The sequence below is a fragment of the Syngnathoides biaculeatus genome, chromosome 16 (assembly GCF_019802595.1).
Source record: "Syngnathoides biaculeatus isolate LvHL_M chromosome 16, ASM1980259v1, whole genome shotgun sequence".
NCBI lineage: Eukaryota > Metazoa > Chordata > Actinopteri > Syngnathiformes > Syngnathidae > Syngnathoides > Syngnathoides biaculeatus.
The window spans coordinates 18,065,728-18,092,894 of record NC_084655.1 but is presented as its reverse complement, the minus strand read 5'-3'; the positions used below and the strand labels follow the sequence as shown (position 1 = coordinate 18,092,894).

General features: G+C 44.9%; 4 protein-coding genes across 11 annotated transcripts in view; all 4 read right to left on the bottom strand.

Annotated features, from left to right (window-relative positions):
* mrc2 (mannose receptor, C type 2) overlaps nt 1-1,330 on the bottom strand; it is a 34,260-nt gene extending 32,930 nt beyond the window's left edge. The window contains exon 1 of the mRNA XM_061847404.1: nt 1,192-1,330. The gene's annotated coding sequence lies outside the window, so the exon portion shown is untranslated. The remainder of the gene's footprint in view (nt 1-1,191) is intronic.
* On the bottom strand, nt 1,331-12,953 carry tlk2 (tousled-like kinase 2). Of its 2 annotated transcripts, none has more exons than XM_061847415.1 (21): nt 12,798-12,953; nt 11,944-12,026; nt 10,847-10,924; nt 10,707-10,776; nt 9,382-9,425; nt 9,162-9,260; nt 8,462-8,563; nt 7,282-7,374; nt 7,077-7,187; nt 6,840-6,976; nt 4,849-5,001; nt 4,700-4,766; nt 4,525-4,622; nt 4,364-4,445; nt 4,194-4,285; nt 4,018-4,107; nt 3,762-3,931; nt 3,047-3,185; nt 2,854-2,965; nt 1,593-1,700; nt 1,331-1,510 (listed from the first exon to the last, which is right to left on the bottom strand). In XM_061847415.1, the coding sequence occupies exons 2-21, from the start codon at nt 12,022-12,024 to the stop codon at nt 1,337-1,339; spliced, it is 2,100 nt and encodes a 699-aa protein (XP_061703399.1). In that variant the 5' UTR covers nt 12,025-12,026; nt 12,798-12,953; the 3' UTR covers nt 1,331-1,336. The 2 variants fall into 2 exon arrangements, with proteins under 2 accessions (XP_061703399.1, XP_061703398.1); XM_061847414.1 differs by lacking the exon at nt 12,798-12,953 and adding an exon at nt 12,551-12,720.
* On the bottom strand, nt 10,869-19,041 carry mettl2a (methyltransferase 2A, methylcytidine). Its single transcript, XM_061847416.1, has 11 exons — nt 18,759-19,041; nt 18,546-18,634; nt 17,645-17,865; nt 17,458-17,507; nt 17,003-17,063; nt 16,796-16,935; nt 15,584-15,690; nt 15,427-15,492; nt 13,677-14,184; nt 11,944-12,026; nt 10,869-10,924 (listed from the first exon to the last, which is right to left on the bottom strand). Exons 1-9 carry the CDS (start codon nt 18,899-18,901, stop codon nt 14,024-14,026), a joined length of 1,038 nt encoding a protein of 345 aa, XP_061703400.1. The 5' UTR covers nt 18,902-19,041; the 3' UTR covers nt 10,869-10,924; nt 11,944-12,026; nt 13,677-14,023.
* Nucleotides 19,042-19,734: 693 nt separating this feature from the next.
* LOC133515113 (integrin beta-3-like) overlaps nt 19,735-27,167 on the bottom strand; it is a 41,811-nt gene continuing 34,378 nt past the window's right edge. For all 7 annotated transcript variants that reach the window (XM_061847408.1, XM_061847410.1, XM_061847412.1 and 4 more), the window contains 5 exons: nt 24,926-25,148; nt 23,330-23,430; nt 23,130-23,249; nt 20,891-21,057; nt 19,735-20,267 (listed from right to left, as the gene is read on the bottom strand). In XM_061847408.1, coding sequence (XP_061703392.1) covers nt 20,193-20,267; nt 20,891-21,057; nt 23,130-23,249; nt 23,330-23,430; nt 24,926-25,148 — 686 coding nt within the window. In that variant the 3' untranslated portion in view covers nt 19,735-20,192. The remainder of the gene's footprint in view (nt 20,268-20,890; nt 21,058-23,129; nt 23,250-23,329; nt 23,431-24,925; nt 25,149-27,167) is intronic.

Below are 27,167 nucleotides of genomic sequence, written 5' to 3'. Positions count from 1 at the left end.
AAAAATGTTCCTGGAACTATGATGTATGAATAATCCTTTCTGAACTGAGTAAATGTGTGAGGCAACACTCAGCCGGGTTGTGAGGAGAGCTGATTTCAGACGGTCCTTGAAGGCGACATCAGGATTTATCGATCAAATCATACGTGGAAAAAAATACAATACAGTAGACAAGACTGGTGGGATTGGATACCGCCTACTAAGAAGCATTTGGGCAATTTTTCGCTGGTCCCACAACCTTCACCCCCCCCCAAACTTCTTCCTGGATCTTAAAAAAAAAAAAAAAAAAAAAAAAAAAATTATATATATATATATATATATATATATAAATAGAGCATTTCATAAGCATCTTGTCTTTATATTAGGCTTGTATAAATCAGACTAATAAACTAATAAAGTTGCAGCAGATGTTTGAAACAATAGTTTTTAATGGTTTATGCAATGTCCGACTCAGGCCCGCTTTACCCCCTCCCTCCCCCCAACCCGCGAGATAAAGTACTGGAAGGTCAGTAAAAGTCCCTTTCATTTTAAAATGACCAGAAATTGAATTCAAACATAACTAAATAAATACGTGTTTTCGTGAGGCTGAAGAGAATGCGAGTAGGACTGTAGGTCAAAAAAAAAAAAAAAAGTTTGAATTAAAGGCAACTTGAGAAGAAAAAAAAAAAAATCTCCATAAAAATGGTTTTGCTCTTCCCAAAAATGTCAAAGGAAAGGAGGGCGACGTGGGGGTAGGGGGGGCTTCAACTCCATGTCAAGCATTTTCTGTAGAGAATGGAGGAGGAACAGCGCCACCATCTGGTTAAAAGCTTTGGTCACAGGGCTGAGGGGGGGGGGGGGCAGAGAGAAGGCATGGGTGTAATGGCCTCCTCTCATCGCGCGCACACACACACACACACACACACACACACACACACACACACAAATTGTGGGACTTTGATGCTGTACCGGTGTGGGGGGGGGGGTTGGGGGGCTGACTTGTAATGCAAAAAAATAAAAATAAAAACGTCCACCAGAGAGGGCTCAAGCACAGGTTTGCGAGCAAAGGAGTGGACAAAACAGTCTCGTCCTTCTGGCCAAGCTGAAGCATTACTATTACTTTTTTTTTTCTGTTTTGTTTAGGTTTTTTTTTTTTTGTTTTTTTGTTTTTTTTTTTTTTTTTTAAACAGAAAAGCCCAAAATGCCAAAGCCCACCTTCGCTCCTGGGCTTTCTCACCTACCACCAGCAGCGGATCGGTGAGGATAAGTCGTCTTCTCCTCCTCAAGATGGATGCTATGAGAAGAAGGGGGCTGTGTTGTGGTGCTGGGGTAGGGTGGGGTGGGGTGGGGGGGGGGTTCCTCAGTTGGAGGCGCTGCTGTTGGAGGAGCTGGACGTGGAGGCCACCGCCATGGCGGAGTTGCCCGAGGACGCCACCGACTTGCGGATGTGCGGCATGAGGAAAGGGTCGTTGGACAGCTGGTGCACGTCGATGCGGTCCTCCTTCCGGTACACTAAGCAGCGGCGGATGAATGCCTGCCGGTGCACACGTGCCTACAAGTGAAGATAAAAAAAAAAAAAAACAACGCAAAAAGCCGGGAGAGGGAATCCTCCTTACCTTGGCTTCTGGAGTGACGACTGGCTTGGGCGGGAACTGGACGTCGGTGGCCTTCAGGATGGTGTTCTCCTGCAGGATGTCCTGCTGAGACTGGTTGTGGCCGAAAGGCTTCACAGAAAAGAAAAAGCGGGCTCACGTTATTTAGCAAGCGGCAATTGGCAATCTTGTAGTCGTCATGAGTTGCCTGGGACAAAGGGAGCCATGCTACGTTTATGATTGGTCAAAAATGATCTTCGCTACACGTCTATGACGACCCAGACGGTGCTTGGCGAGCCTTTTAAATGAGCCAAAAAATAAGTGAAAAATTATAACTAGCCAAAAAGGAGCTTTGCAACTGATTGGTCCTGGCCAAAAGGAAATAATAGACTAAATATAACTAAGGCCTGTAATGATGAAATACTACAGTCTCCTTTCAACGGGAGGAAATCTCTGCATATCCCATGAAAGGATACTGCAGGCGTGCCCAGACTTTTTTTTTTTACCCCAAGATCTACTTTTCAGGCAGCCACCCTCTCGCGAGCTACCGACAGAAAAGTGAAAATCTCGTCCACTTTAGCCAGCTTTTCTTCAATTATTCACATCCTCCGACAGTCATTGCATCTTAAACAACAACATTTCTTTTTAACTTTCTCCATTAATATCGAAAGTAAACATAAGCAGCGTGTCTAGCTCGTCTTTGCTCTACGTTGCCCAGACTGTGTTGCTAATTATAAAACACATTGATGGGCTGCGTAAGTACTGTAACATTTGTAATTATGAGTGTACGTCTTTAAGCGTGGGTGGGGTGGGAGGTGAGGTGTACGGTAAACTCGGAAAAAGAGTGTGGCAGAGCAGCGTCGTTGTTAGAGAAAGTTCCGTGTGCTGCCTAAATGAAACCAGTGGCTTCTTCTTTTCATTTATTACAGTGCTTATGTGAATTGTGCCATTGGATGTAACAACCAGTCATCCCTCACTCATTGAATCACATTGCAAAATGTATGTTATACTTTCATTTTGCATTGGATTATTATTTTTTTTCACATCTGCTTAGAGACTAGATCAGTGGTGCACAATTGCGCCCGCGTGCAGTTTAGAGGGAACATTGGCTGTCTTTTTTTTTTTTTTTTGGGCACGCCGTCCCCCAATCGACCAAGACTGCCGATCGACGCATTGAGCCACCCCTGGGATACTGCAATATTTGTCCAGCAATATGTCAGATTTGAGCTAATCATAACCAAATTCATTTGAAAACCAATGTTTTGTGTTGGATTTGGTTCCCTACCTTGCGGCCATACAAGCACTGGTAGAAAATGACTCCCACGGACCACACGTCCACCTTGTTGGAGATTTTGGGCGGCTCTTTTCCTACTACAAAACATTCGGGCGGCAGGTACCTGAAGGCGAAGACGGCACGAGAAAGGAACAGAAAGCAATAAATAAAAACTAATTTGCATATTCCGGAGGCGTCGCTTCACCAGTATGTGCCGGCTCCCTGCGAGGTGAGCTCCATGCCGTCGACGGAGTTGTAGCTGTCGTCGTCCATAATCTTGGACAGGCCGAAGTCCGTGATCTTGATCTCGCCGCACGCTGTGCCGTTCACAAGCAGGATATTGCCTGAATGAGCATTTAAAAAAAAATCCACTTATTAATTAATTAACCAATCCATTTATTTGATATTCAAACGCTATTTATAACACAATTATAATAACTTGGCTTGCATAATTTATCTTGCGCCTTTAATAGGACCCAGTGAAGCTTAATATAATTTCAAAAGATCAAGGACTCTTTCGTTGGCACTTCATCTTCCGTGTTGCCAGAAATAAATTTTTTCGTACTGCTTATTACTTTTACCGTTTTATATTAGTTAAATACTGATTTTTAAAAAAGTGACCATAGGGGGGAACCCCAACCTTCTCTCCCCACCAAAATCTGTAATGCTGCTTTCACAGACACGCACATCCATCCATCCATTTTCTTTGCCGCTTATCCTCACGAGGGTCGCAGTGAGTGCTGAAACCTATCCCAGCTGTCAACGGGCAAGAGGCGAGTACCACCCTGAACTGGTCGCCAGCCAATTGCAGGGCCCATAGAGACAGACAAACAGTCACTCTCACAATCACGCAAAAACAAACAGCTACGCTAATTGCATTGATGACAACAATTGAAGCACGAGGGGGAGGTACCGCCCACCGGGTTTAAGGTCATAGTGGATGATTGGCGGCCGGATCTCGTTGAGGTACTTGAGAGCGTTGACAATCTGCATGATGATGGAGCGACCCTCCTTCTCGGACATCAGCTTGTGCTGTTTCAAGTAGAAGTCCAGGTCGTTGCCCTCGCAGTACTCGAGAACTGTGCAAAAGCTGGAAGCGAACGACACGGAATAAAAAAAAAATGAAGCTCCACAAAATTAACAACTGCATCTTTGGAAGCCAAAAGAGTGACTTACGAGTCTGTGTCGAGCGAGAAGTAGTCGTAGAGTTTAACTATTCGCGGGTGGTCCAGCTCTTTGTGGATTCTATATTCTCTGCATGCGTGTCTGCGCCAAACAGATGCAAAATGGGTCCCATGATACAAATCGAGGCCTGCGGTTGATGGAATCTGGGGCGGTTGCGCATCACTCACTTGTGGTAGTTTTCCTTTTTCTCGTCCCTCCAGTTTTTGTTGAGCTGGTGGATTTTGACCGCCACGTACCTTTGCTCTGTTAAATCAAAGGCCTGAAAGAGGAAGTTTGGTTAGAAGGAACTTTCACTTGACACCGATGTGCTAATTCATACTTTAAATAAGGAGCTCACTTTGTAAACTTCGCTGAAACCCCCACGTCCGAGTAAATGGAGAAGCAGGTATCGGTCGTTTAGCGTCGGGTGATCTTTGAATCTGTTAGCAGTAATTAAAATAAATAAATGAGCACATATATATATAAAAAAAAAAATGACATCATGATGAGGAATCCTACTGGGAGTTATCCTCGTTGTGGATTCTTTTCAGCTCGCGAATGTGCAGGTTCCGGACTCGCTCCAACCGCTCCAGCTCCGCCTGGATCTCGGCCTCCTCCTGCGAAAAACAACAAAAATAGGCGTCAGCGAGCCCTCACCCGTGCTAACTCGGATAACTACGATGTAACAAGTTACCTTCTTTAGATGGCCCAATCTTAACTTGAAGATTTCCTCTTGCTCGTGATACTCTGCCTGTGATAACCTGTAAAAACGAAAAAGAAAAAAGTTCAAATAAAAAAAGGGAAGATCATTCACTTAAGAAAAGAAAAACAGTATTTCCTTACGCTTCATTCTCTGTCCCATTGGATTTGCTCTTGCGTTTGTTCTGTTCCAGGTTGGGCAGCGGCGTCTGGGCCATGGAAGGCGGCTTGCGCTTGGCCAACAGCTTGCGTTGCCTCTCGATGTCTTCTCGCTGCGAGTTGATGCGTTCCTGTTGTCTGGGGGAGGACAGACCGGAAATGAGATGTACAATCTCCATTTGTTCTTTTTTCCCCCCTTCGGCTAGTCTAGTGGCGTGCCCCCTTTAGAGCGCAACGTCGTCAGCCGTGAGTGCGCGCAGGTCACGGAGAAGGTGATACTGATATTGCTGTGATGTTGTGACGCCGTTCACCAGCAATTCTAATTTTGAAATCGCAACAAATCGTGAGAAGTAGTTGCCGAACAACGCAAACTATCCCAGCTGACGTTAGGCCACGGGTGTCAAACTCACGGGCCACATTGTAGTTCTGGTTTCCCTCAGAGATCCTTTACGACTGTGGAACAAAAATATTGAATCGTCTCATCATATTTATATCATCAATTTAAGAACTAGTTTTGGAATCAGAAATCAGGGTAATGTTTTTTTTTTCTTCCAACTATTCATGTTTGTAAACACAAAAATGCTTGTCGTATCTCAACTTTACCATTTATGATACACGACAATTTGAAATTTTGGTCCCGATTTTTAGAAGAATCTTGGAAATTGACGATGTAGATTGGGCTTCGCAGGCCACGTAAAATCGAGCGGTGGGCCAGATCTGGCCCACGGGCCTTGAGTTTGACACCTGTGCGTAAGGCGAAAAGCGGACTACACCCTGAACTGGTCGCCAGTTAAATGTCCAAAACAAATAAACATCATGTGAACATAAAAGGTAGTTCTTAAGATCATTTTATTTCTTAAAGGAAAAAAATAACATTAGGTTACCTGGACTATGTGAAAAAAATAATTGCTCTATTTTTTCATAATTTTTTTATTTTTCACTTCCTTTGTCATGTAATTGTTGGTCTACTACTCACTGCGGCTGTTATTCTTGTTTCTGCATGAGCTGCATTGTAAATGAAATGTGTTTATATAGCTATCTCTCTGTACCTTTATTTATATATAAGTATTATAAAGTAGTTCATTGGAATACTGTAGTTAAAATATTGTATCTTACAATCACAGCTGTCGTGATTCATTTTTTTTATTTTGCTTTGTAAGATGGGATTTATTCTGCTAGTGTCATGTTGTAATGTCAAGTTGTTACTGCAAAAAGTGTTGCATTCCAGTTAAATCCACCATGTTCAAGCAAAGTTTGATTTTGAAGAAAATAAAACATTTTAATGACAATCAATCAAGTATTAACAGTTGGCACAAGCGTACAAATGTACCGTAAATTCCGGCCTGTAAACCGCGACTTCTTTCACACGCTTTCAACCCTGCGGTTTATGCGGTGAGGGGGCATTTTTTCCTAACGGCCGCAAGGGGGCACTCGAGCAGAAAAGCTAAGCGTGAGACCGGTGGAATATATGTGCTGAGGAAGTGGCTTTTACCAGTCCGGCCCTGTTAGTGCTGCGCTACTGAGTTACTGCCATGTCTCAGTGATTTTTCCGTGTTTTTTTTTTTTTTTAACTGGCCCTGTTAGCGCGCCGCTAGCATTAGCGTTAGCGCTTCGCTAGTATTAGCGTGGCGGCGCTAGTGTTAAACTCTCTGTGTAGCATCTTTTTTTGTAAATATCTCGTGTTTCAATGTGGGCACTTGCAAGGCTTATGTATGTACCAAATAGTATTTCCTTTACAAATGTACTGGGTGAGGCTTATAGCCAGGCGCGCTCTGTAGGCCCGGAATGACGGGAAGCGCTTTGATTTGAAAGAAGTGGGAGTGCCAAAGCTAGGCTCATTTTATCAGGTTATCAAATGTACGGGTTCCATTCAGCACATTTGTGCATTTATTGTGAACATTGAGCTGAACACCTCTTAAATGACACTCTTCTCACACATTAGCCTGGCGTCCTTCTAATTGCATAGCGTTCCTTACTTGATGAGGTTCTGGAAGGCGTAGCCGTCTGTCCACTGCTCCGTGAAAGACGCTCCGTGTCGGACGGTGGTGAAGTGACCCAGCCGTAACCGGTCTTGCATGCTTTTGTCGCGGCACGCCATCTTCTCCTGTTTAGACTGTGAAAGGAAACAAAAACGGACCAATTAATCACAAGTCCCTGTGGGAAGCCACGGAGGGAAAGAAGCCGGCCGGTGGTTCAGACAATTAGATCCGTACTTTTTCAATTAGCAGCTTCTTGGACATGGTCACACACTTATTCAGTCGCTCCTTATATCGCTCGAGCATCCTCTGCTGTTCGTCGATCTGTCTCCGCAGGTCACAGTTAGCCTGGAGCACACAAGCAAGCCCAAGCTGATGTTTAAAAAGGAACATGCGAATCATCTCCAGCGGGAGGGATGTGATGTGATAAAATTATCAATACCCGCAGCAAATCGTCGATGCGTCCCTCCTTCTTCTCGAGGTCGGAGTTCTTGTTGTTTTCCATCGCGATTAGCCTCTCTATGGTAAGGTCAGACTGCAGGGGGAAAAAAAAAAACAACACAGGTGCTTTGTCAATAGAGAATCAAGTACCATAATTTCCGGCCTATAAACCGCGACTTTTTTCACATGTATTCAATCCTGCGGCTTATGCAGTGATGAGTCTAATTTGTGCATTTTTTCCTAACGGCCGCAAAGGAGGCACTCGAGTGGAAAAGGGAAGAGTGAGACGGTGCAATCAATGTGGCGAGGAAGTGACTTTTACCAGTATGTTGTTTTATTTTTTTTCGGCCCTGTTAGCACTGCGCTAGTGTTAGCGCTGTGCTAACGTGTTGCTGTGTCTCAGTGATTTTTACCGGTATGTTTTTTTTAACCGCCCCTGTTAGAGCTATGCTAGTTTTAGCGCCACACGAACGTCTTGCTGATGTGTCTCTGATTTTTACCGGTATGTTTTTTTTTTTTTTAACCAGCCCTGTTAGCGCTGACTAGCGTTAGCGCTAGTATGTTGATGCTGTGTTAGCACCGTGTCTCAGTGATTTATGTATGTTTTTTTTTTTTTTTTTTACCAGCCCTGTTATTTCTGTGCTACCGTGTAGTTCCTGTGTAGCTGCACCTTGCTGTGTCTCAGTGATTTTTACCGGTATGTTTTTTTTAACTGGCCCTGTTAGTCCTGTGCTAGTGCTAGCGCCACACTAGCGTCTTGCTGCTGTGTTACGACTGTGTCTCAGTGATTTTTACCGGTACGTTATGATTATTATTTTTTTAACCGTCCTGTTAGTGCTGTGCTACCGTGATGCTCCTGTGTAGCTCCCACCTCAGTTTTTTTTTTTTTTACCAGTATGTTTTTTTAAACAGCCCTGTTTGTGCTACTGTGTTGTAGCTATGTTAAGCTAGGCTAAGGTATTAAAACTCATTCTGTTTACCGTCTTTCTTTGTAAATATCTCGTGTTTCAATGTGGGTTTCAATGTGGGCACTTGCGGTTTTTACACAGGTGCGGCCTATGTATGTACCAAATGGTATTTCCTTTACAAATGCACCAGGTGAGGCTTATAAGCAGGTGTGCCCCATAGGCCGGAAATGACGGTAGTAGGATGTTAATTAATGTGACGGTCTTGGGCAGTACCTGTGTGGCTTTGTGCAGCAGGTAAAGGGCGACGGGTTTCAGAGCGCATGACAAGTGCTCCGTGTTCCCCGAGCCGACCGATGACGGGCTTCCCTGTTGCACCTGAGGAAAAAAAAAAAAAAAAAAACACTCTTCATTAGCTTTTTTTGTGGCAGTTAAGACTCTCGCATCACCATACATCAAAGGTCAGCAACTAGCCAACTATATCTGGGCCGCCATTCGACTTTTGTCAAGGCACTAGAATGAGCCGGGCTGCAACACCACAATGGTCGGAGAAAAAAAAAAAAAAGATGCTGCAACAGCACTAAATTCACTTCCTTGGTTCATCACTTAAAGACCTGACTAGTGAGTAACCCATGTGACAAGTAGCACATGCAATACACTGATTGGCTGACTCGCCCGCCTGGCTGAAATGTACGTGACGGCGGATGTGCCACTTGTAACTCTTTACGTAAGCGTTGGTTAATCACCCGATAAAAACAAATACTGTGGCAATTACTAATTGCAGGACACATTATCACTTCGAACGCACCTCGTTTGTCTTAGCGGGAGGGTTGAAATGTTGATCTACTATCATGCAACTGTAGTAGGAAAAATATAAAAGGGATACAATGTGAGAGACGTCGCGGTCGATTAAGTGGGGAAGAGTAGAAACGGCAGGCGAGAGTGGGAAGGCTTTGGACAGTGCACAGACGCTCACCGTGACCGGCGGGTTGGAGAGGGAGTGCTGCGGGGAAGAGCGGACCACTGGCGGGATCCCCCTGGCAGGGCTGGTACCGGGGCCGCTGCCTCCCGCGAACTTGACAGCGAGAGGGGGGAAAAAAAAAAAAAAAAAAGAGATGAAGAGGGACAGGAAAGCGATTAAGGCGGGAAAAGGTTGAAAGTTGGCGACGGCGAAAGGGGAGGTTTCTGACACCCACCTCAAAATAGTCGCTAATTTTATGTCCTCTTGTTCCGGCTTTGCCTGAGGAAGAAGATGGAAACAGTTATAAATCCAGCCTTGTTAGCCACAAAAAACTTCATCGTCTAGAAATTATTTCCAACCATCAGTTCAACATCTAGATGCATATATCTGCGTTTTGGGGCTCAAAAGTAACCTTCACTATGGTTACGTAGAAAGTGAAACGTGTAAATGATGGTACTACTAACAAAGTCTCTGCCATCATTTAGCTGTTGGCGTTGGGTGTGCGTCGCAGCTGGGGGAGCACGACCTGCCCTGGTTCTTTGGTGGCTTAGTGTGGTCACCACTGTGCAAGTTCAACAACTTAAGCTCATGAAATGAGGAAATTACAATTTTTTTTTTTACATTTTTGTTCGGTTGCATGTTCTGAGATTTTTAAAATGTAAAGCAGGTGCTGTGGTTTGATAAACATTAGGATAACACTTGTTCAGAAAGCCAAAGACATTTCAGCACAGCTTCACAGGCACAAGATGAGAGCCCAGACCAAAGTCCAACAGAAAATGAGTTGAGGGGGGGTGAATAGAAAAAGGGTTGTTCATAGGAGACCTTTTCATTATGTGTCACAATTGGAGCACCATTGTAAGCAAGAGTTGCCAAACATTGTCAAGTGCTAGCAGAACCATATCTAAGATGACTAAATGCTGTTATTCAGTTTTAGGGTGTGCAACACCCCCAGTAGTTGCAATGTGACAAGTTTCCACATCCGCCACAAAGTAAATTCTCGGAAAAACAGGCCTTTACAGTAGTACGCGACCTCTTCTAAGTTCTTCTCGTGAATAATGTTCTATTTCTCTGTTTAAGTGAAGTTTTTAATGCAAGTGAGGCTATTTGAAACATCATGATTGTGTGTATCCCATTGACTTGGAGAAACACTTGAACATTTTGTGTCAACGCAAGCTCATTGGTGGATATTTCCAACTGAAACTTGTCAGTCAAGCAAAGAAGGGAAACACTCAATCTGAAGGTTTTTGACCAAATGTTCTATAGGCGATATTCCACAAAAACCCTTTCCAACACATGCAAACAAATACACTCCTCCGTAACCCATCACCTGATTTTCTAAACTCTTGGGTGAGTTTTACTAAGCTGAAGTGACAGTTCCAACCAGGACCAACATTTTCATGGACTGCAATTATTGGAAACGCTTGTCAAATTGCTACTAACAGTTTTTTTCATTTAATTGTAAGTTAGAACTGCTTTATTGCGTTGATATCAGACAAAGCTGTTACGGTATTTTATCAGGAGGTGCGTTCACTTTTCACGTGGTGGAAGACAACACATCACCTTGGCTGCCATCAAAATGGTCCGCTTTCCGTTTCCGGACTCTCTGGTCGTTTGCCTTTTTCTCTGGTGTCTGGTGGGAGGGAACGGAGTCCATTAAATTTGTGTGTTCAATGTATGTACGCCAGTAACGACTTACTAACCTCGAGCTCTTTGTCGCTGAGTGAGCCGACGCTGCACAGACTCTGGTTGGACGACTCATTCTGACTCTGGCCCGAACCCTGGGAACCGAAGCCATTTTATCACTCGGACTCGCGTTCATTTGAAATGTAACACATTCCGAATTGGATGCTTGCGAGCGAAAAGTGGCAGGGTCTAAAAAGCTGAGGCTGCCTTGTTGCCACGGGCGACTGGGTGATGCCTGTGCTCTTCCCGGGTTGTCACTCAAACGCATCACATCAGAATTCCGCAGGCGCTGCCCAATGTGGGGGGAGATCGACTTTGCCATTCAGAGCACACGAGCCCGCTCTCACTGAACCCTCCCTAAAATGGCTCCCTCCACATTAGGCATGCTGCCAAGGATGTATTACACTGTCACCTTTAAAAAAAAATTGCCGGCCATTTTTACTAGTAACTATTGGGCATTTCATCAGACTTCCTTTGATAGAAAAAGTACTCAGTGCTCAGCGCTGAATGGCGCAAAACTTCAAATGCACGTCTTTCATGACCAAAGGAGTGAAGAAGATGAAGGTCAGGAATAATCTATTTGTGACATCAGACTTTTTTTGGGAAAGAACATAAAAAGGCTCATTTCTTTTGATTACTATACACCTCCTTAACATATGCGGCGCCTCTCGTTTAAAGCAGGGTGGCGTCGGGCCGCCATTTTACTCTGCGGCGCCGGCAGCCATGCCACGCTCTGGGCTCGAGCTCTGCCTACGGTTGGCATGCAGCCGGCTGCTGGCACGGAGTCTTCTTCCCAAAACCATTCCAAGATCACCTTTCGCAAAGACGGGGGCAACAACACCGCCGCGCTCGCACCAAGTGTAGAAGTATTTCAGCGTTTCTCCTCGGACTTCATTTGTACTCCCCCCACAGCCCCCCTTTGCATTCCCATCCCGTCTGTGGCCTTCTTGGCAGCCACCGCCACTTGCATATGCAGGCAGTACATCATGAGTGAGGGGGGGAGATGTCATGTCACGCCAACACCCCCAAAACATGTATGAAGCGCGCCACACAAGGCAACACGTCTAAGATATGTCATGGCAAAAATCCTAAAGGCCACGAGGCTTCGACCGACCTTAGCCACGCCGACCCCGGTGAAGCGAGCCTCCAGCAGCTCCTGTCGCCGGGGGTCCAGGCTGTGCAGTTCTTCCATCATGGCTGCGGAGACAAGAGAGCACAGATGAAGAAGGGGGCGCCGTCGCCGGGGTCCCGTACGATCATGCGGCACGATCATTATTTCACAACACACAGGTTGCGATGAGTCACAGCGGTGGATACCGAATAATCGTTCATCTGAGTCACCCCAAAATATTGCCATGTTTTCTGTATATTAACTCCTAAAGTACCCAGCTAGCATCACCGTTGGAGGCTTGACGTGTGGGATGACTGCCTTTGGAATTAGTAATAAAATAAAATGCATAAAAAAAAAAGAGAGAGGTGGCATCATCACGTCATAACTGCTTGATATTAACGTTGGAGGCCCAGGTTACATGCAGCTGGAGCTACCTATCAAAAGGTCATACAAGCAGAGGACAGCTGTCAGCCTAATGTACAGAAGTTGAAGCACATATGTATATCTAATTTAGTTTAATTTTATACACATTTATATTTTCTAAAGGGTACAGTATCACGGTGATAAAGACTTTACAGTGTAGTATCACTGTTATCTGACATCCACTCACCTATGCCTTGCATACGTTTGAGCGACAGTAAGCACGCAGGTATATTCGTGGAGGTATTTAATGCTTAAAATGAGATAAAGTAACTCGGAAAGTGACTAAATAATAATAATAATGTTGACGATTGGGAATGACTAGCAAGGTAGTTAGCCGGCTTGACAAACGAGCCCCCCTACCTTAGCATAGCAACACTGACGCTAACACTAATTATAAATGACACGAAAACTTGAGTTTTTATGCGCTTACGTACCCACACGCGAGTCACGCAGCGGTAATACGGAGCGAGTATGTGAATATCTCCGTGAAAATGTTTCATGGAGACCCGAGAGACGAGGTAAAGGCAGCCGGCTAGCGTTAGCTCGCGTGTCATAAAAGAAGCATCTTTCAAGCGCTGTCAAGATGTTGCTGCCACGACGCTCAGGTCAATGTAGCATCTTTCTCCTCTATTCTTTAACTCGACAACCCGGGGCGAGAGACTCACTCTTTTCTTTGCTCCTTCGGGCCTGTTGTTAATCCCCGGGTGGCGTCCCCGTTTGTCCCCCCCCCCCCCAGGTGCTCGTCAGTCCCTCCCGGGGTAGGCCGCATCCAAAGCCTCGGGCCTCGCGTGATGCTCGTAAGCGAGGGTCGCGCGGTAAACTCGGGGGAAGGATGGCGGCCGGATTCCGACGAAGGATTCCCTCACCCCCGCCCCCTCCGCTCGGGAGGCCTCGGCAGCTGAGGGTATCCCGGACCCGCCTTTGAGCGCTCCTTAGGCGGGGATCCCCTCCATGTCCCCGTCGTTGAGCACCATAACTGTTGCGATATCGCGACTCCCCGTCCAGACAATGGCGACCCCGGAGTTACTTCGCCCCTCTCTCCGCCAGGTATAAATGATGTCTTTAAAGCTGGCGTCAGTTAACCCCTACTTTGTTTTTTTTTTTTTCCTCCCCCCGTGGCGGGGATGCTTTTCGGGTCCACTGCGATCAAAACAAAGTTGGGCTGCGCGCGTCTCCTTTCCTTCCTCGTACACAATCCAAAATTGCTCCCCGGAAAAGTTGCCGTTTCACTTAAATCTGAATCGATTCGGTTCGGTTCTCATGGCGTTCTTTTTTTTTTTTTTGTGTGCAATGTAAACAATAATCACCCAAACCTCATAATGTCTCGTGAGATTGCGTCAAGTACTGAGCTCCTGCTCCTGCAAATCTCGCGTGCGCCAGTCGCAAACCTCCACAGCGCAATCAAAGCACACAATCGGTGGACAAAGTGATGTAAAAGTTGCCGTTCCGCTCATAACACGTTTTGTTCTGATGCCGTAAGGAAAAAAAAAAAGATTTTATTCATCTTGCATATAAAAAAAAGGTTAAAATCAGGCCATTATATCCCAAAAATTTTGCTTAAAAAAACAGCATCCAGGTGACGAGAAACACTTCCTTATGTGTGTATCGCAAAAGAATGACGCATGATGGCAGTTAATGCAGTACACGTAATGGTTTGGCATCAAGCGGAGTCGGTTTCCTCCTCTGGGTTCCGCCGGTACTTGCACTGGATCCAGACCCTGTACATGGTGAGCTGCTTGCCGCGGTTCACCTGGAGCCTCCGGTCCACCAGATTCTGCACCTTCTCCAGCCCGGCCTCGGTGAATATGTCGTGGAGTTCGTCTAGAACCAAAAAAAAACGCGCCGATGTAATCATATATTCCATCCTCAGCACCCTTCTAGCAATATACCCACTCTCTCGCCTCTGAACATGTCCAAACCATCGAAGTCTGCTCTCTCAAACCTCGTCTCCAAAACCTCTGATGAGCTCTTTCTAATCCGATCCAACCTGCTCACTTCAAGCGAGAACTTCAGTATCTTCATTTCTGCCACCTCCCAGTTCTGCTTCCTGTCGTTTCTTCAGCGCCACCGTCTCTAATCCGTACATCATGGCCGGCCTCACCACTGTTTTATAAACTTTGCCCTTCATCCTGGCGGAGACTCTTCTGCCACATAGAACACCAGACACCTTCCGCCAACTGTTCCACACCGCTTGGACCCGTTTCTTCACTTCCTTACCACACTCACCATTGCTCTGGATTGTTGACCCCAAGTATTTGAAGTCGTCCACCCTCGCCATCTCTTCCCCCTCCACCTTTCTCATTCAAGCACAATATATTCTGTTTTACTTCGGCTAATCTTCATTCCTCTCCTTTCCAGCGCGTGCCTCCGTCTTTGTAATTGTTCCTCCACCTGCTCCCTGCTTTCACTGGAGATCACCCTCCATCTTTCTAATTGTTCCTCCGCCTGCTCCCTGCTTTCACAATATCATCTGCGAACATCATGGCCCAAGGGGATTCCAGCCTAACCTCATCTGTCAGCTTATCCATTACTACCGCAAACAGGAAGGGGCTAAAAGCGGAACCCTGATGCATTCCCACCTCTATCTTAAATTCTTCTGGCACACCTATGGCACATCTCACCGCTGTTCTGCTGCCCTCATACATGTCCTGCACTTTTCTAACATATTTAACATATCCGCCACACGAGACTTGCGCATGCAGGACCACAGTTCCTCTCTTGGTACTCTGTCATAGTCTTTCTCTAGGTCTACAAAGACACAATGTAGCTCCTTCTGACCTTCTCTGTACTTTTCCACGAGCATCCTCAAGGCAAATAATGCATCTGTGGTACTCTTTCTAGGCATGAAACCATACTGTTGCTGGCAGATACTTACTTCTGTCCTGAGTCGAGCCTCCGCTACTACTAATCTGTCAGCCTATCCGTTACTACAGCAAACAGGAAGGGGCTTAGAGCGGATCCCTGACGGTAAGGAGATTCAATTCAGAATTCATTCATTGATAGTGGCAACCCCTGATTGTACAAAAGACCAAAAGTTGCAACCACGACAATTAGAAGGGGTACCTTGTGTAAAGAAGTACACCCTGGTTCCGTCGCCACGGACGTAAAAGTTATCTGACAGACACCTTCCTGAAAAATACAAAACAAAAAACATACATGATCCATTATCTGCTTGGGTATGCCATAATTTTATGGCAAAAGCGGAATCACGCCAGCTCACCTTTTTTAAAGCGCAGCTGCGCCATATCGTAGCGTCCGTAGTCACGCAGCAGCATCACCCCGCCGGGCTTCAGCAAGCGGGCCAGTCTGCTCACGGACGCCCGCATCCTGAGACAGAGAGGCGGCAAGTCCGTTCATTTCCTACAACACGAATATTAAAGCTCAAAGGGGAAGACGTGAATTTTAATTAATAAATGGAGTCGGTCATCTGGCAAAAACAATAAATTGAACATTTTAAATGTGCATGAAATACACAAGTGGCACGCTGGCACAGTTCTGAGTACCCGGATTTGATCCCATCCCCGGCTGTGTGGAGTTTGCGTGTTCTCCCCGTGCCTGTGTGGGTTTTCTCCGGGTACTCCGGTTTCCTCCCACATCCCAAAAACATCCAACGCTAATTGGACACTAAATTGTGATTGTGAGTGCGGTTGTTTGTCTCTACGTGCCCTGCGATTGGCTGGCGACCAGTTCAGCGTGTGGCCCGCCTCCTGCCCGTTGACAGCCGAGATAGGCTCCTGTGACCCTCGTGAGGATAAGTGGCTAAAAAAAAAAATGGATGGATGGATGGATGTAAACGACACCAATTAGTCAAATAAAAAGTAAAAAAATGGAGTCATTTAGCTGTAGGATATAATAAATTGGAATATTGAAGCATTGGTTGATTATTTCATAAGTCAAATTAAAATGGCGTTTTCCTGACAATAAATCAATTACCAATGATTCAGTTAAAAAAATCAAAGACATTGTAATTAACAAAATGTAAGGGAAAATGGCTAAACGAATACAAAATACGGTGGATCAGCTGCTAAAGGGTTGGCCTCACAGTTCTGAGGTCCCGGGTTCAATCCCGGCCGCGCCTGTGTGGAGTTTGCGTGTCCCCCCCGCGCCTGCGTGGGTTTTCTCCGGGTGAGCACTCTGGTTTCCTCCCACATCCCGAAAACATGCAACATTAATTGGACATGAAATTGCCCCGAGGTGTGTTTGTGAGTACGGCTGTTTGTCTCGATGTGCCCTGCAATTGGTTGGCGACCAGTGGACAGCTGGGATTGGCTCCAGCACTCCCCGCGACCATCGTGAGGATACACAGCAAAGAAAATGGACGGGCGGATGATGTGATGTAAATGCACCGTGAGCCCGACTAAACGGAATGGGCCATAATTGGCCCGCGTGCCATACTTTGCTGAGCCCAGGACAAAATCGAAGTTTTCCATACTTGTCGGGATGCAACGCCGACAGCACAAAGATGAGCACCACCACGTCGAGGGTCCCGTCCGGGACGGGGTAGGCGGCGCTGTCGTCGCTCAGGTCGCACGCGAAGGCCAAGCAGCGCCCGGCGTCGTACTCCGGGTTAGCCTTCGGGGGGGGGTGTGACGTTTTTTTTTTTTTGACGCGATGTGAGATTTTATCGACGCGCTCTCACCTTGACGAGCTCCACGGCCGTCCTGGAGAAGTCGCAGCAGTACACAAAAAGACCTGGATCGCTGTTAAAAAAAAATACAAATTATAAAAAGGTTCACATAAAAAAAAAAAAAAACATGCAAACATAATAATTGTATATGTAAACAGAGTGGCACTTTGACTTATGAGCAGCGCCTGAGTGATTTATCTTTTGCCATTTTAAAATTTGTTTTATTTATTATTAGTTTAATTATTCTTATTATATTATTATTTTATTCATTTATTTATTTTCAGTAGTGTATTTTTAAATTTTTTTTTTGTCAAGCTGTCGTTTGGTCGATTTTTTTTCGTTTTTTTGCTTTGTGCTGCTAGTAAAAATTTGACGTCCGAGCAAGTTTGAGACGCGCCGCCATAAATTCAGGACCGGTCACGGACCGAGTTAAAGTCAAGGCAGCACCGTACGTCCTCCGCGCTCACTTGTTGGTCTTCAGGATGGGAAAAACCGTGTTGCCGACACCACAGCCGACCTGTCAAAACACAGCATACGCAAATCGGGCCACTAAATCTGGCACAAAAAAATAAAACGTATGAATAACTTTCATTGAACGTATTACTACTACATTACTAGATTACGACGTTAACACAGCCGAAGGTCTCGGCTCACCTCGAGAATCCGATACGAGGCGGAAGAACCCGGGAAGTCGCTTGGATCCGAAGCGGACGGAGGAGCGTGACGGCGGTCGGGAGGGGGACGGCGGTCGCGGGGGGGTGCCGGCGCCAGTTCGGGGAACTCGGTGAAGAGCCAGTGGCGGTCTTTGAAGAAGCGGTTCTCGTGGATGGTGTAGAAGTCGTTCCAGTACTCGTTCGCCCGGCTGTCAAAGTCCTCTGGAGGGGGGGGCGACAACAGCAGCGTGTTTGAGACATTTCATGTACACGATGCAAAGTATAACGCAATACTAATATAATTTATGTGCATTTTAAAAATGTATTTTGATGGGCTGACTTTACCGGCGCCAGAATGTTCACATTGCTGACTTCCGAGATTTGCTAGCGAACTGAGAGCATTGTTTTTTTTTCAGCGGTTGTGAATAATAATAATAATATATTGTTAAAGATCCGGCTGGAAAGCGTTGGCCTCACATTTCTGAGGACCCAGGTTCGATCCCGGCCTCCCCTGTGTGGAGTTTGCATGTTCTCCCCGTGCCTGCGGTTCCCTCCCACATCCCAAATACATGCAACATTAATTGGACACTCTAAATTGCCCCTCGGTGTGATTGTGAGAGCGACTGTTGTCTGTCTCCACGTGGCCTGCGATTGGCTGGCAACCAGTCCAGGGTGTACCCCGCCTCCTGCCCGTTGACAGCTGGGATAGGCTCCAGCACTCCCCACGACCCTTGTGAGGATAAGCGGCTAAGAAAATGGATGGATGGATAACACAAGTGATGTGCCTAATATTTTTTCATAAAAAATCATCCTGTCGTTTTGTTTTGTTTTACTGCGATTCACTTGTGCAGTTGTCACAAATCTCGTGAGCAACACGCGAGAACTGAAATTCAAATTTCAACCTTGTTTCTCTGGAGGCAGCGGCTGACTGTTCTCTTGTACTTTGCTCTTCGCAGCCGCTTCTTGCTCCTCAGTCCATTCCACGTTGTCCCTGTTGACACATTCACGGTCCTCAAATGGTATTTCATGACTTTTATTATGATTAATAAGCGTCGCGAGTCGGCAGCATCCCGAGCCGCCGGCGGTTCTCCGCTCTCCCGGTCCAGTTCACCCACCACGCGTTGTGCTGGAAGACCTGCCGGGGGTCCGTCAGGAAACGAGTCCCGAACTGAGGTCGCTTTTCCTCCGAGACGGACGATTGTGACGGAACGCGAGTGGATTCGTGGACGCCATCGGCAACCGTGTAGGGCGCCGCCATGTTGGAAAACGACGCAGCCGGATGTCGAGGTGGGGAGGCATTCAGAGACGATCGGAAATTTAACTACCCAAATGTTGTTCATTTACCACAAAACGTGGTGAGCAAATACTAATTAAAAAAAATAATTTCAGGGATTCATCATTGTTGCAAAATGATTTTATAATAACATCTTGTGTGATATTATCCATAATAACCTCGTGTGATATTATGATACTCATAACGTGATTAGTAACGGACTATCCTTGAATTAATTAAAAGCCTCAAAAAGCAGCTCAAGATACCTTGGATTTTTTTTTCTTACTCTAGTTTTTTTTTGTTTTTACTGCAATTTATTATTCATTTTCCCGACTCGCACAATTAGGCAGAGGTTGGCAATGTATCCACTAGAGGGAGACATTCCCCACAAGTGATTATAGCTTGAAAGCCATTCATTCTCTCCCCCCCCCCCAAGAACTTGCCTTTGTTGACATCAGCTGTTATCAGTATGAATTGCGAGTTTGTTTTTATTTATTACTGCATGTTAGCTGACGGCCTCGTCGGTGTTTAGCGCCAACCGGAGGCTTTCAAATGCTTTTTAAACACTTTTCCTTGGGGTAAGTTTCTTTCGGCTTGTCCCGTTAGGGGTCGCCGCGTTGTGTCATCTCAGATGAACGCACGGATTTGTTTGGCTCAGTTTTTACGCCGGATGCCCTTCCTGACGCAACCGTTCACGGGGTATGTGTGGAAAACACTTTCACTTTAACTTTGTAATTCTGCCACTTAAAATGCAGAGCAAAAGTGCTGAATGTGCCAAACAATTTGCACCAGATTGCTATATCACCAAATTGTAAAAATCAACGTCCATAATCAATAATTTATTGGAATTTTCCCACCCCCCTTTTTTTTTAGAAAACAGCATGTAGCACCGCATTTACAGCTACCAAAATAAACTTTGAGCATTTGCGACTGCGGTTGTCATTTTTGAAAATAACATTACAGGAAATGTACTTAGAAAACCATCTTCCACTTCTTCAGAAACATTACAAAAAATAAACACCGCTGATGCAGCAGTAAAGAATAAGCGGCCAACCATGAAAAAAAAAACAACTTTTTTTTTATAAACGAGAGCAAACTAAGTGCATACAGCAGCTGTGACAAAAAAAAACAAGCTTTGAAAGTGAGCTTTTGTCATACGCGGCAATAAATACGATGTGGCTGCAGTGGCTGTTCGCGTGCTCATTCGCTTGGGGAGGGGTGGGGGTGGGGGGGTCGACTACATTCGGCGGGTGCGCCCGGACCCTGAGTGGTGCGTTCAGCTGGATGAGGCGCCTCTGTACGCCACGTTGGTGAAGGTGGATGTCGCTCCTTTGTACAGTGGATTGTTTGCCTTCGAAACGAGAAACGAGAGAGAGAAAAAAATACAATAATCGAAAGATATATACCAGCGTGTAATACAGCTGTTGAAACTTGTGAAGTACATATAAATACCGCATTGGACGAGTGAGGCTTTTTAAAAATACTCTAATACACTCCTATGGACTGTTCTCTGGCAACCCGCCTATCCCAACTATTATCTTTTTAGCATAGAGCTACAATATGTAGCATCAATCCCGTATACTAGCTCCTTGTTCAGAGTGCCCATAATGCAGATCCAATCCGATAAGCCGACGGGTGTCAAACTCATTTTTCTCACGGGCCACATTGTTGTTCATATTTACATAATTTATGAACTAGTTTTGGACTCAGAACCGAAGGGTAATGTGTTTTCCAACTATTAACGTTTGGTCACACAAAAAATGCTTGTAATATCTCGACTATCATTTATGATATATAACAATTTGAAATTTTGGTACAGATTTCTAAAAGAATCATGGAAATTAACACTAGATTTCGCTTCGCGGGCCACATCAAATCATGCGTCGGGCCGGATCTGGCCCCCGGGCCTTGAGTTTGACACAGGTGCGATGTGTATTTAACGATTGGCTGTTGTTTGACTTCCGCTCTCCTCACCGTGTTCCACCTGGCTTTGGCTCGCTCCTTCTCAAACCTGTCGTATTCCCTCCGGTCGTGGATGGTGACCAGCAGCTTCCAGATGAGCAGGGCCACCAGACCCAGGAGCAGGATGGCACCCGTCACGGCCGACAGCACCACCAGGGTGTCGGGGCCCTGGGGACATTCTGGCCGAGACACATCATTACACTATTACAAACTCTGGCGACAACGTAGCGTTGTTTGACAGTCCTTGAAGGAGACATACTGTGCACATTTTCCATAATTATATATATTAAAAAAAAAATCCCAGGTGTCTAAATTAAAGCTCTCTGACATTTTTCTGTGCAAATACTGTAATTTCCGTCCTGTAAGCCGCGACTTTTTTCACACGCTTTCAACCCTGCGGTTTATGCGGTGATGCGGGTAATTTGTTAATTTTTTTCTAACGGCCACAAGGGGGCACTCGAGAGGAAAAGGTACGAGTGAGACCGGTGGAATATATGTGTCGAGGAAGTGACTTTTACCGGTCTGGCCCTGTTAGCGCTGTGGTAGCGTGTTACTGCCGTGTCTCAGTGATTTTTAATCGGTATTTTTTTTTTTTCAACAGGCCCTCTTAGCGCGGCGCTAGCGTTAGTGCGGCGTTAGCATTAGTGCGGAACTAGCGTTGGCGTTAAACTCTCTGTGTACCGTCTTTCTTTGTAAATATCTCACGTTTCAATGTGGGCACTTGCGGCTTTTACACAGCTGCAGCATATGTATGCACCAAATGGTATTTCCTGTACAAATGTACTGGGTGAGGCCTATAACCAGGCGCGCTCTGTCGGCCGGGAATTACGATAAGCGCTTTGACTTCAAAGAAGTGGTATAAGTCTATTCCTATTTAGCAACAATTCCTAATTATCTTAACTATTTCCTCTGATATTTTACTATACCGATAGACATTGTGGTTGGCGCTAGCATTAGCGCAATGCTAACATGGTTGTTAGGATTAGCGTGGCGCTAGTGTTAAACTGTGTACCGTCTGTCTTTGTAAATTTCTCATGTTTCAATGTGGGTTTCAACGTGGGCACTTGCGGCTTTTACACAGCTGCGGCGTATGTATGTACCAAATGGTATTTCCTTTACAAATGTCCTGGGTGAGGCTTATAACCAGTTGCACTCTCTAGGCAGGGAATTACAGTACACAAAGGCTAAATTACAGCAACCTTAATTTCCACTTGTCACACTCTTGTTCCAATCACTTGGTTTGGTGAGGGGGGAGTTAATCTTGAGGCGAAGATAGGGTGTTGCAACGTAGCAGCTACTAACTGTTGGCAATTTTATGAAACCTTTCAGCACCCCCCCCTTAAAAAAAAAACAAAAGCAACAAATCCAAATCGAGCCCCCTATTTGTAGCACTATTGGAGACTGTGAGCTTCCCTCCAGACTCTTAGCTCCCCTGCACCCAGACTGCAAATGACCGACATTTGCGGAACGCCACCTTTAAGCAAGCAACATACAGATTCGATTGCATTTCACTCGTGGAAGCAGCACTTCATCTTCAGGATGCAGCGCAATACACATTTTCAGTAAAAGGCAGCTGACAAAAGATTTACAGTGATGCCTCAGTTCTCGACCACAATCCGTTCCAGAAAACGGTTCGAGAAGTGATTTGTTAAAAAACCGAATCGATGTTTCCCATTACAATGAATGGAAAAAGAAATAATGCGTTCCAAGCCTAAAAAATTGGGCTTTTTAAAGCATTTTTTCAAAAGCTTTTCCTGATAATAAACTGCTTAGTAGAAATACATATATAGTTTAAATACTTTATATAATAAAATAATTTAAGAAATGTATTTATTTTTTGCTTAAGTAGTAGAGTACGCTAGGCTGGGAGTGCATTGCCGTATCTGTAGCGACTCGGCCCTTAGCCTTGTAAAAAAATTTTATTAACAAAATAGGAGAATAACTTTGGTCTGTGTACTGAGGCTGCTTTATACAGAAAAACAAAAGTGCGCTGGTGTTATGTCATTTCTGTTTGTTTTTTTTCCGGGGGGGTGGGGGCGTTTGAATTGACAATAACAAAACGCATCTTGGGTGGGTCAACTGGTTGGGCCGTGCGCATTATGTTATTTCCGTATTTTTTGGGGGGTGTGGGAATTCACAACAAAGCATATAGAAAAAATTTGTATACAAAAAGTCAATTTCCAATCATATGTCGCCTCATTCACAACACATCATTCATACTCTGGGATGTCATAAATGTTGTGACCCTTACCTGGCTCTTTAATCACGAACAAAATGGATTTGCCACTTTCGTCTTCATAGTACTGGAAGTGCTCCACGCAGTCGTTCTCGTCCTTGTACGAGCAGTTCACGGCATTCTCCGAGAGGAACTCTGCATGACAAACGGGTGATGTTTGACCCCGCCCGAAAGGAGTTCACGAAACAAAACGTTCCAGATGCCGGCGTTCTCACTGATTTGGGTCACCACTCTAATTTCGTCTTTGCAGATGCGACTGCAGCTTTTGTTGTCAATGTACTGGCCTCTCTTGAAGTGCTGACACTCCACACACTCCCTGCGAGAAGATGGAAAAAGTTTCCTTGTTGACACACGACGCCTGAATGCATCACAGTGAAAAAAGGCCCACTGTCCATAATCCGTTTTTCTAGTCAATATAGATCACATCACATATGTGTTCTTTTTAGGCTAGTACAGTGAAACCTCAATTAAACGGACTCGATTTAACGGACTTCTGGTTTAACAGATGAGAAATCATCCCTCCTGTGCACCAGTGAAATAAATTTGGATTAAAAAAAAAAATCACCACAATTTTACAGACAATTGGATTTAACGAAGGAACCTTCGCCCCGATTAGTCTGTTAAATCAAGGTTCCATTGCATATATCGATCCATTTTCTTTGCTGCTGATCCTCATGAGGGTTTGGGGAGTGCTGGAGCCTATCCCAGCTGTCAACGGGCAGGAGGCGGGGTACACCGTGACCTGGTCGCCAGCCAATCGCAGGGCACATGGAGACAAACAGCCGCACTCACAATCACAATCACACCAAGGGGCAATTTAGAGTGTGCAATTAATGTTGCAGTTTTTTGTGATGTGGGAAGAAACCCCACGCAAGGACGGGGAGAACATGCAAACTCCACACAGGCGGGGCCGGGATCGAACCTAGGTCCTCAGAACTGTGAGGCCAACGCTTTACCAGCTTAACCACCGTGCCGCCCCCATTGCATATGGTTGAAAAAAAATACAAATAAAATGATAATGACTCAATTAGTAGTCATAAAGGTTTGTAATGGACTATAAAATATTTTTGAAAAATCATATTTGACCAAAATATGGTTGATATATAAAAAATGTATTATTAATATTGTAAACTTAGTATAATCATCTACGGAGCTACTAAAGGGACATTGAAAAAAAAACCCCAAACTGGTTTCTCATTCTAATGAGTAACTTTCTCATTGTAATGAGTAATGTACTCATTATTATGAGTAACTTACTGATTGTAATGAGTAACTTACTCATTACAATCAGTAAGTTACTCATTACAATATTATATAATTTTGCAAACTTAGGATAATCATTTACGGAGCCCCTAAAGGAACATTAAAAAAAAACTGGTTTCTCATTGCAATGAGTAACTTACTCATTACTCATTACAATGAGAATGTCGAAAAATGGCTACCTATGGGTCGTAGCTCATTTACCTGCTAGCGGTAGCTTCCCGAATAAGGAATAAGGGCCTTTTGTACATGCACACATGCAATGGACTAGTTACTCATTATAATGAAAAAGTTTCTCATTACAATGAGAAACCAGTTAGTTTTTTTCCAATGTCCCTTTAGGGGCTCTCTAATCATCAACATAGTAATTACACAATTATTACAACTATGAACTATTACATTCAAATTTCATCAAGCTAGTTTCCATTCCATCAGTGTTCAATGAAAAGCATGCATTATCCATAGTACAACGATCTTAGGGGGTTGTACGAAAAGTTATCATGTAGTATAAATATCGCAATATAGTAAACACTGTGGCCTTCATTCATTACTTTTTGATGGTGCACGAGTCCGGGCAGGTGGGGCACTTTTCGCAGGTGGCGCCGTAAGCCCCGGGCTGCGTGCACTGGCACGAGCCGCACTCGCAGTTGCCGCGGCCGCTGCACAGCAGGCCGATGCTGGACATGCACGTGTCGATGCGGGTGCTGCAGTTGCAGTTGTCGCCCACCCAGCCGGCGTCGCACTGGCAGAAGCCGCAGCTGCACTTGCCCTGGCCTGAGCAGAGACAAAACAGCGCGTCGTTTAGCCATTAGCATCCTGACGCTGACACAATCTATCTATCTATGGTTAGGATTAACATTAAGAGTTGTCAGGATTGGGGTTAGGGTCAGGGGTTAGGGCCGGAAATGCTAACGTTGCTAACCCAGCAGTGAGCTAGCACAACGCAGTCATATGTGGTCAAACGAAATAAATAAAACCAATTAATAAATACACCTTGAAGCTCGTTGGACTTAAAAGTGATCACTTGAAAATGGATTGGCGCTTCCATTTGGTCACATTATTGATCATTCGTGACGTCGCGTGACATTTACCACAAATTGTGAACATTCGGTTTAGCAAAAAGCGGAGATAGCGTCGTTTCCGCTGAAGTCATCGCGGGCTCATTATCTTTGTGTGTATGTGTGTGTGTTGGCGGGGAGGGGTGCGCGGGCGTCTGGTGAGACTGTTTTATTATTTGTACTGTTGGTGTTGGCTCGGCGAGCCCCTTAAATGTTTCGACAGCTCATTTGAGGTCACCCGCGAGGACATTCCTATTTAATCCAATAACACGAGCAACAAAGGCTTTTTCAGCCACGCCTGCTCTTTTGTTTTGTCGGCGGTTGTCCTTTGCTAGCCCAATAAATCTCTGGTGTGTTCTTTGAAATGCTGATGCGTGCTCAGGCGAGTGTACCTGTGGACTTTGCTCATGGCTGTAAAGACGAGGAATAATGCGTTATTCATTTTGCTGTGAAGAAAGTGTTAACTGTTTATTGTCAATTCCACAGGTCTTTAAAGTGAAAATGTTTTCTAAATTTAATAAAAATGGATGTTACTTCATCTAGCATGTTGGTTATCCAGACAAGTAACTACATGTTTGGGCGATAAAATCATATCCACTTAATACAGTGAAGAAAATAAGTATTTGAACACCCTGCTATATTGCAAGTTCTGCCACTTAGAAATCATGGAGGGGTCTGAAATGTTCATCGTAGGTGCATGTCCACTGTGAGAGAGATAATCGAAAAAGAAAAAAAATCCAGAAATCGCAATGTATGATTTTTTTAATGATTTATTTGTGTGAGACAGCTGCAAATAAGTATTTGAACACCTGTTTCCCGTTGTTGTTCACCAGGTTTGCACACACTGCAGGAGGGATTTTGGCCTACTCCTCCACACAGATCTTTTCTAGATCAGATAGGTTTATGGGCTGTCGCTGAGAAACACGGAGTTTCAGCTCCCTCCAAACCATCATGTTTAGCTTCTTCTATTTTCTAATGATTGCTCCGACAGTGGACCTTTTTTCACTGAGCTGCTTGGCAATTTCTCCGTAGCCCTTTCCAGTCGTGTGAAGTCGTACAATTTTGTCTCTGGTGTCTTTGGACAGCTCTTTGGTCTTGACCATGTTACAAGTTTTGAGTCTTCCTGATTGTATGGGGTGGACAGGTGTCTTTATTCAGCTAACGACCTCACACAGGTAGATCTGATTCAGAATAATACATGGAGTGGAGGTGGACTTTTAAAGGCGGACTAACAGGTCTTTGGGGGTCAGAATTCTATCTGATGGACAGGTGTTCAAATACTTATTTGCAGCTATATCACACAAATAAATCGTTAAAAAAATCATACATTGTGATTTCTGGATTTTTCTTTTTAGATTATCTCTCTCAAAGTGGACATGCACCTACACTGAAAATTTCAGACCCCTCCAAGATTTCTAAGTGGGAGGAGTTGCAATAAAGCAGGGTGTTCAAATACTTATTTTCTTCATTGTAGATCGAATAGGTCATCTGTAGATGAGGCAAAACCAATAAAATGGGCATTTTAAATGCGCATGAAATACACCAAACAGGGTGTTCAAATACTTATTTTCTTCACTGTACCTTTGGTCGCCTAAACACAGTATATCCTACTGTGTTGTCACGAGGCTTGTCCATGCAGGGACAATGAGGCGCTCTAAAGCGGCCATGTCAGTTTGAATCCCTGGTTCACATGCTGGCTGTCAAGTTTGACTTTATGACAAAAAATACCGCTCCT

Coding starts and splice junctions, on each gene's coding strand:
- mettl2a (XM_061847416.1), bottom strand. CDS start 18,901: ATGGCGGCGCCCTACACGGTTGCCGATGGCGTCCACGAATCCACTCGC. Junction 17,866..18,545: donor GCTGCCTCCAGAGAAACAAG/GTTGAAATTTGA, acceptor CCCCCCCTCCAG/AGGACTTTGACAGCCGGGCG. Junction 16,936..17,002: donor CGGCCGTGGAGCTCGTCAAG/GTGAGAGCGCGT, acceptor CCCCCCCCGAAG/GCTAACCCGGAGTACGACGC.
- tlk2 (XM_061847414.1), bottom strand. Junction 6,977..7,076: donor AGAAGCTGCTAATTGAAAAA/GTACGGATCTAA, acceptor TTCCTTTCACAG/TCTAAACAGGAGAAGATGGC. Junction 2,966..3,046: donor CAGGGAGCCGGCACATACTG/GTGAAGCGACGC, acceptor CTTCGCCTTCAG/GTACCTGCCGCCCGAATGTT.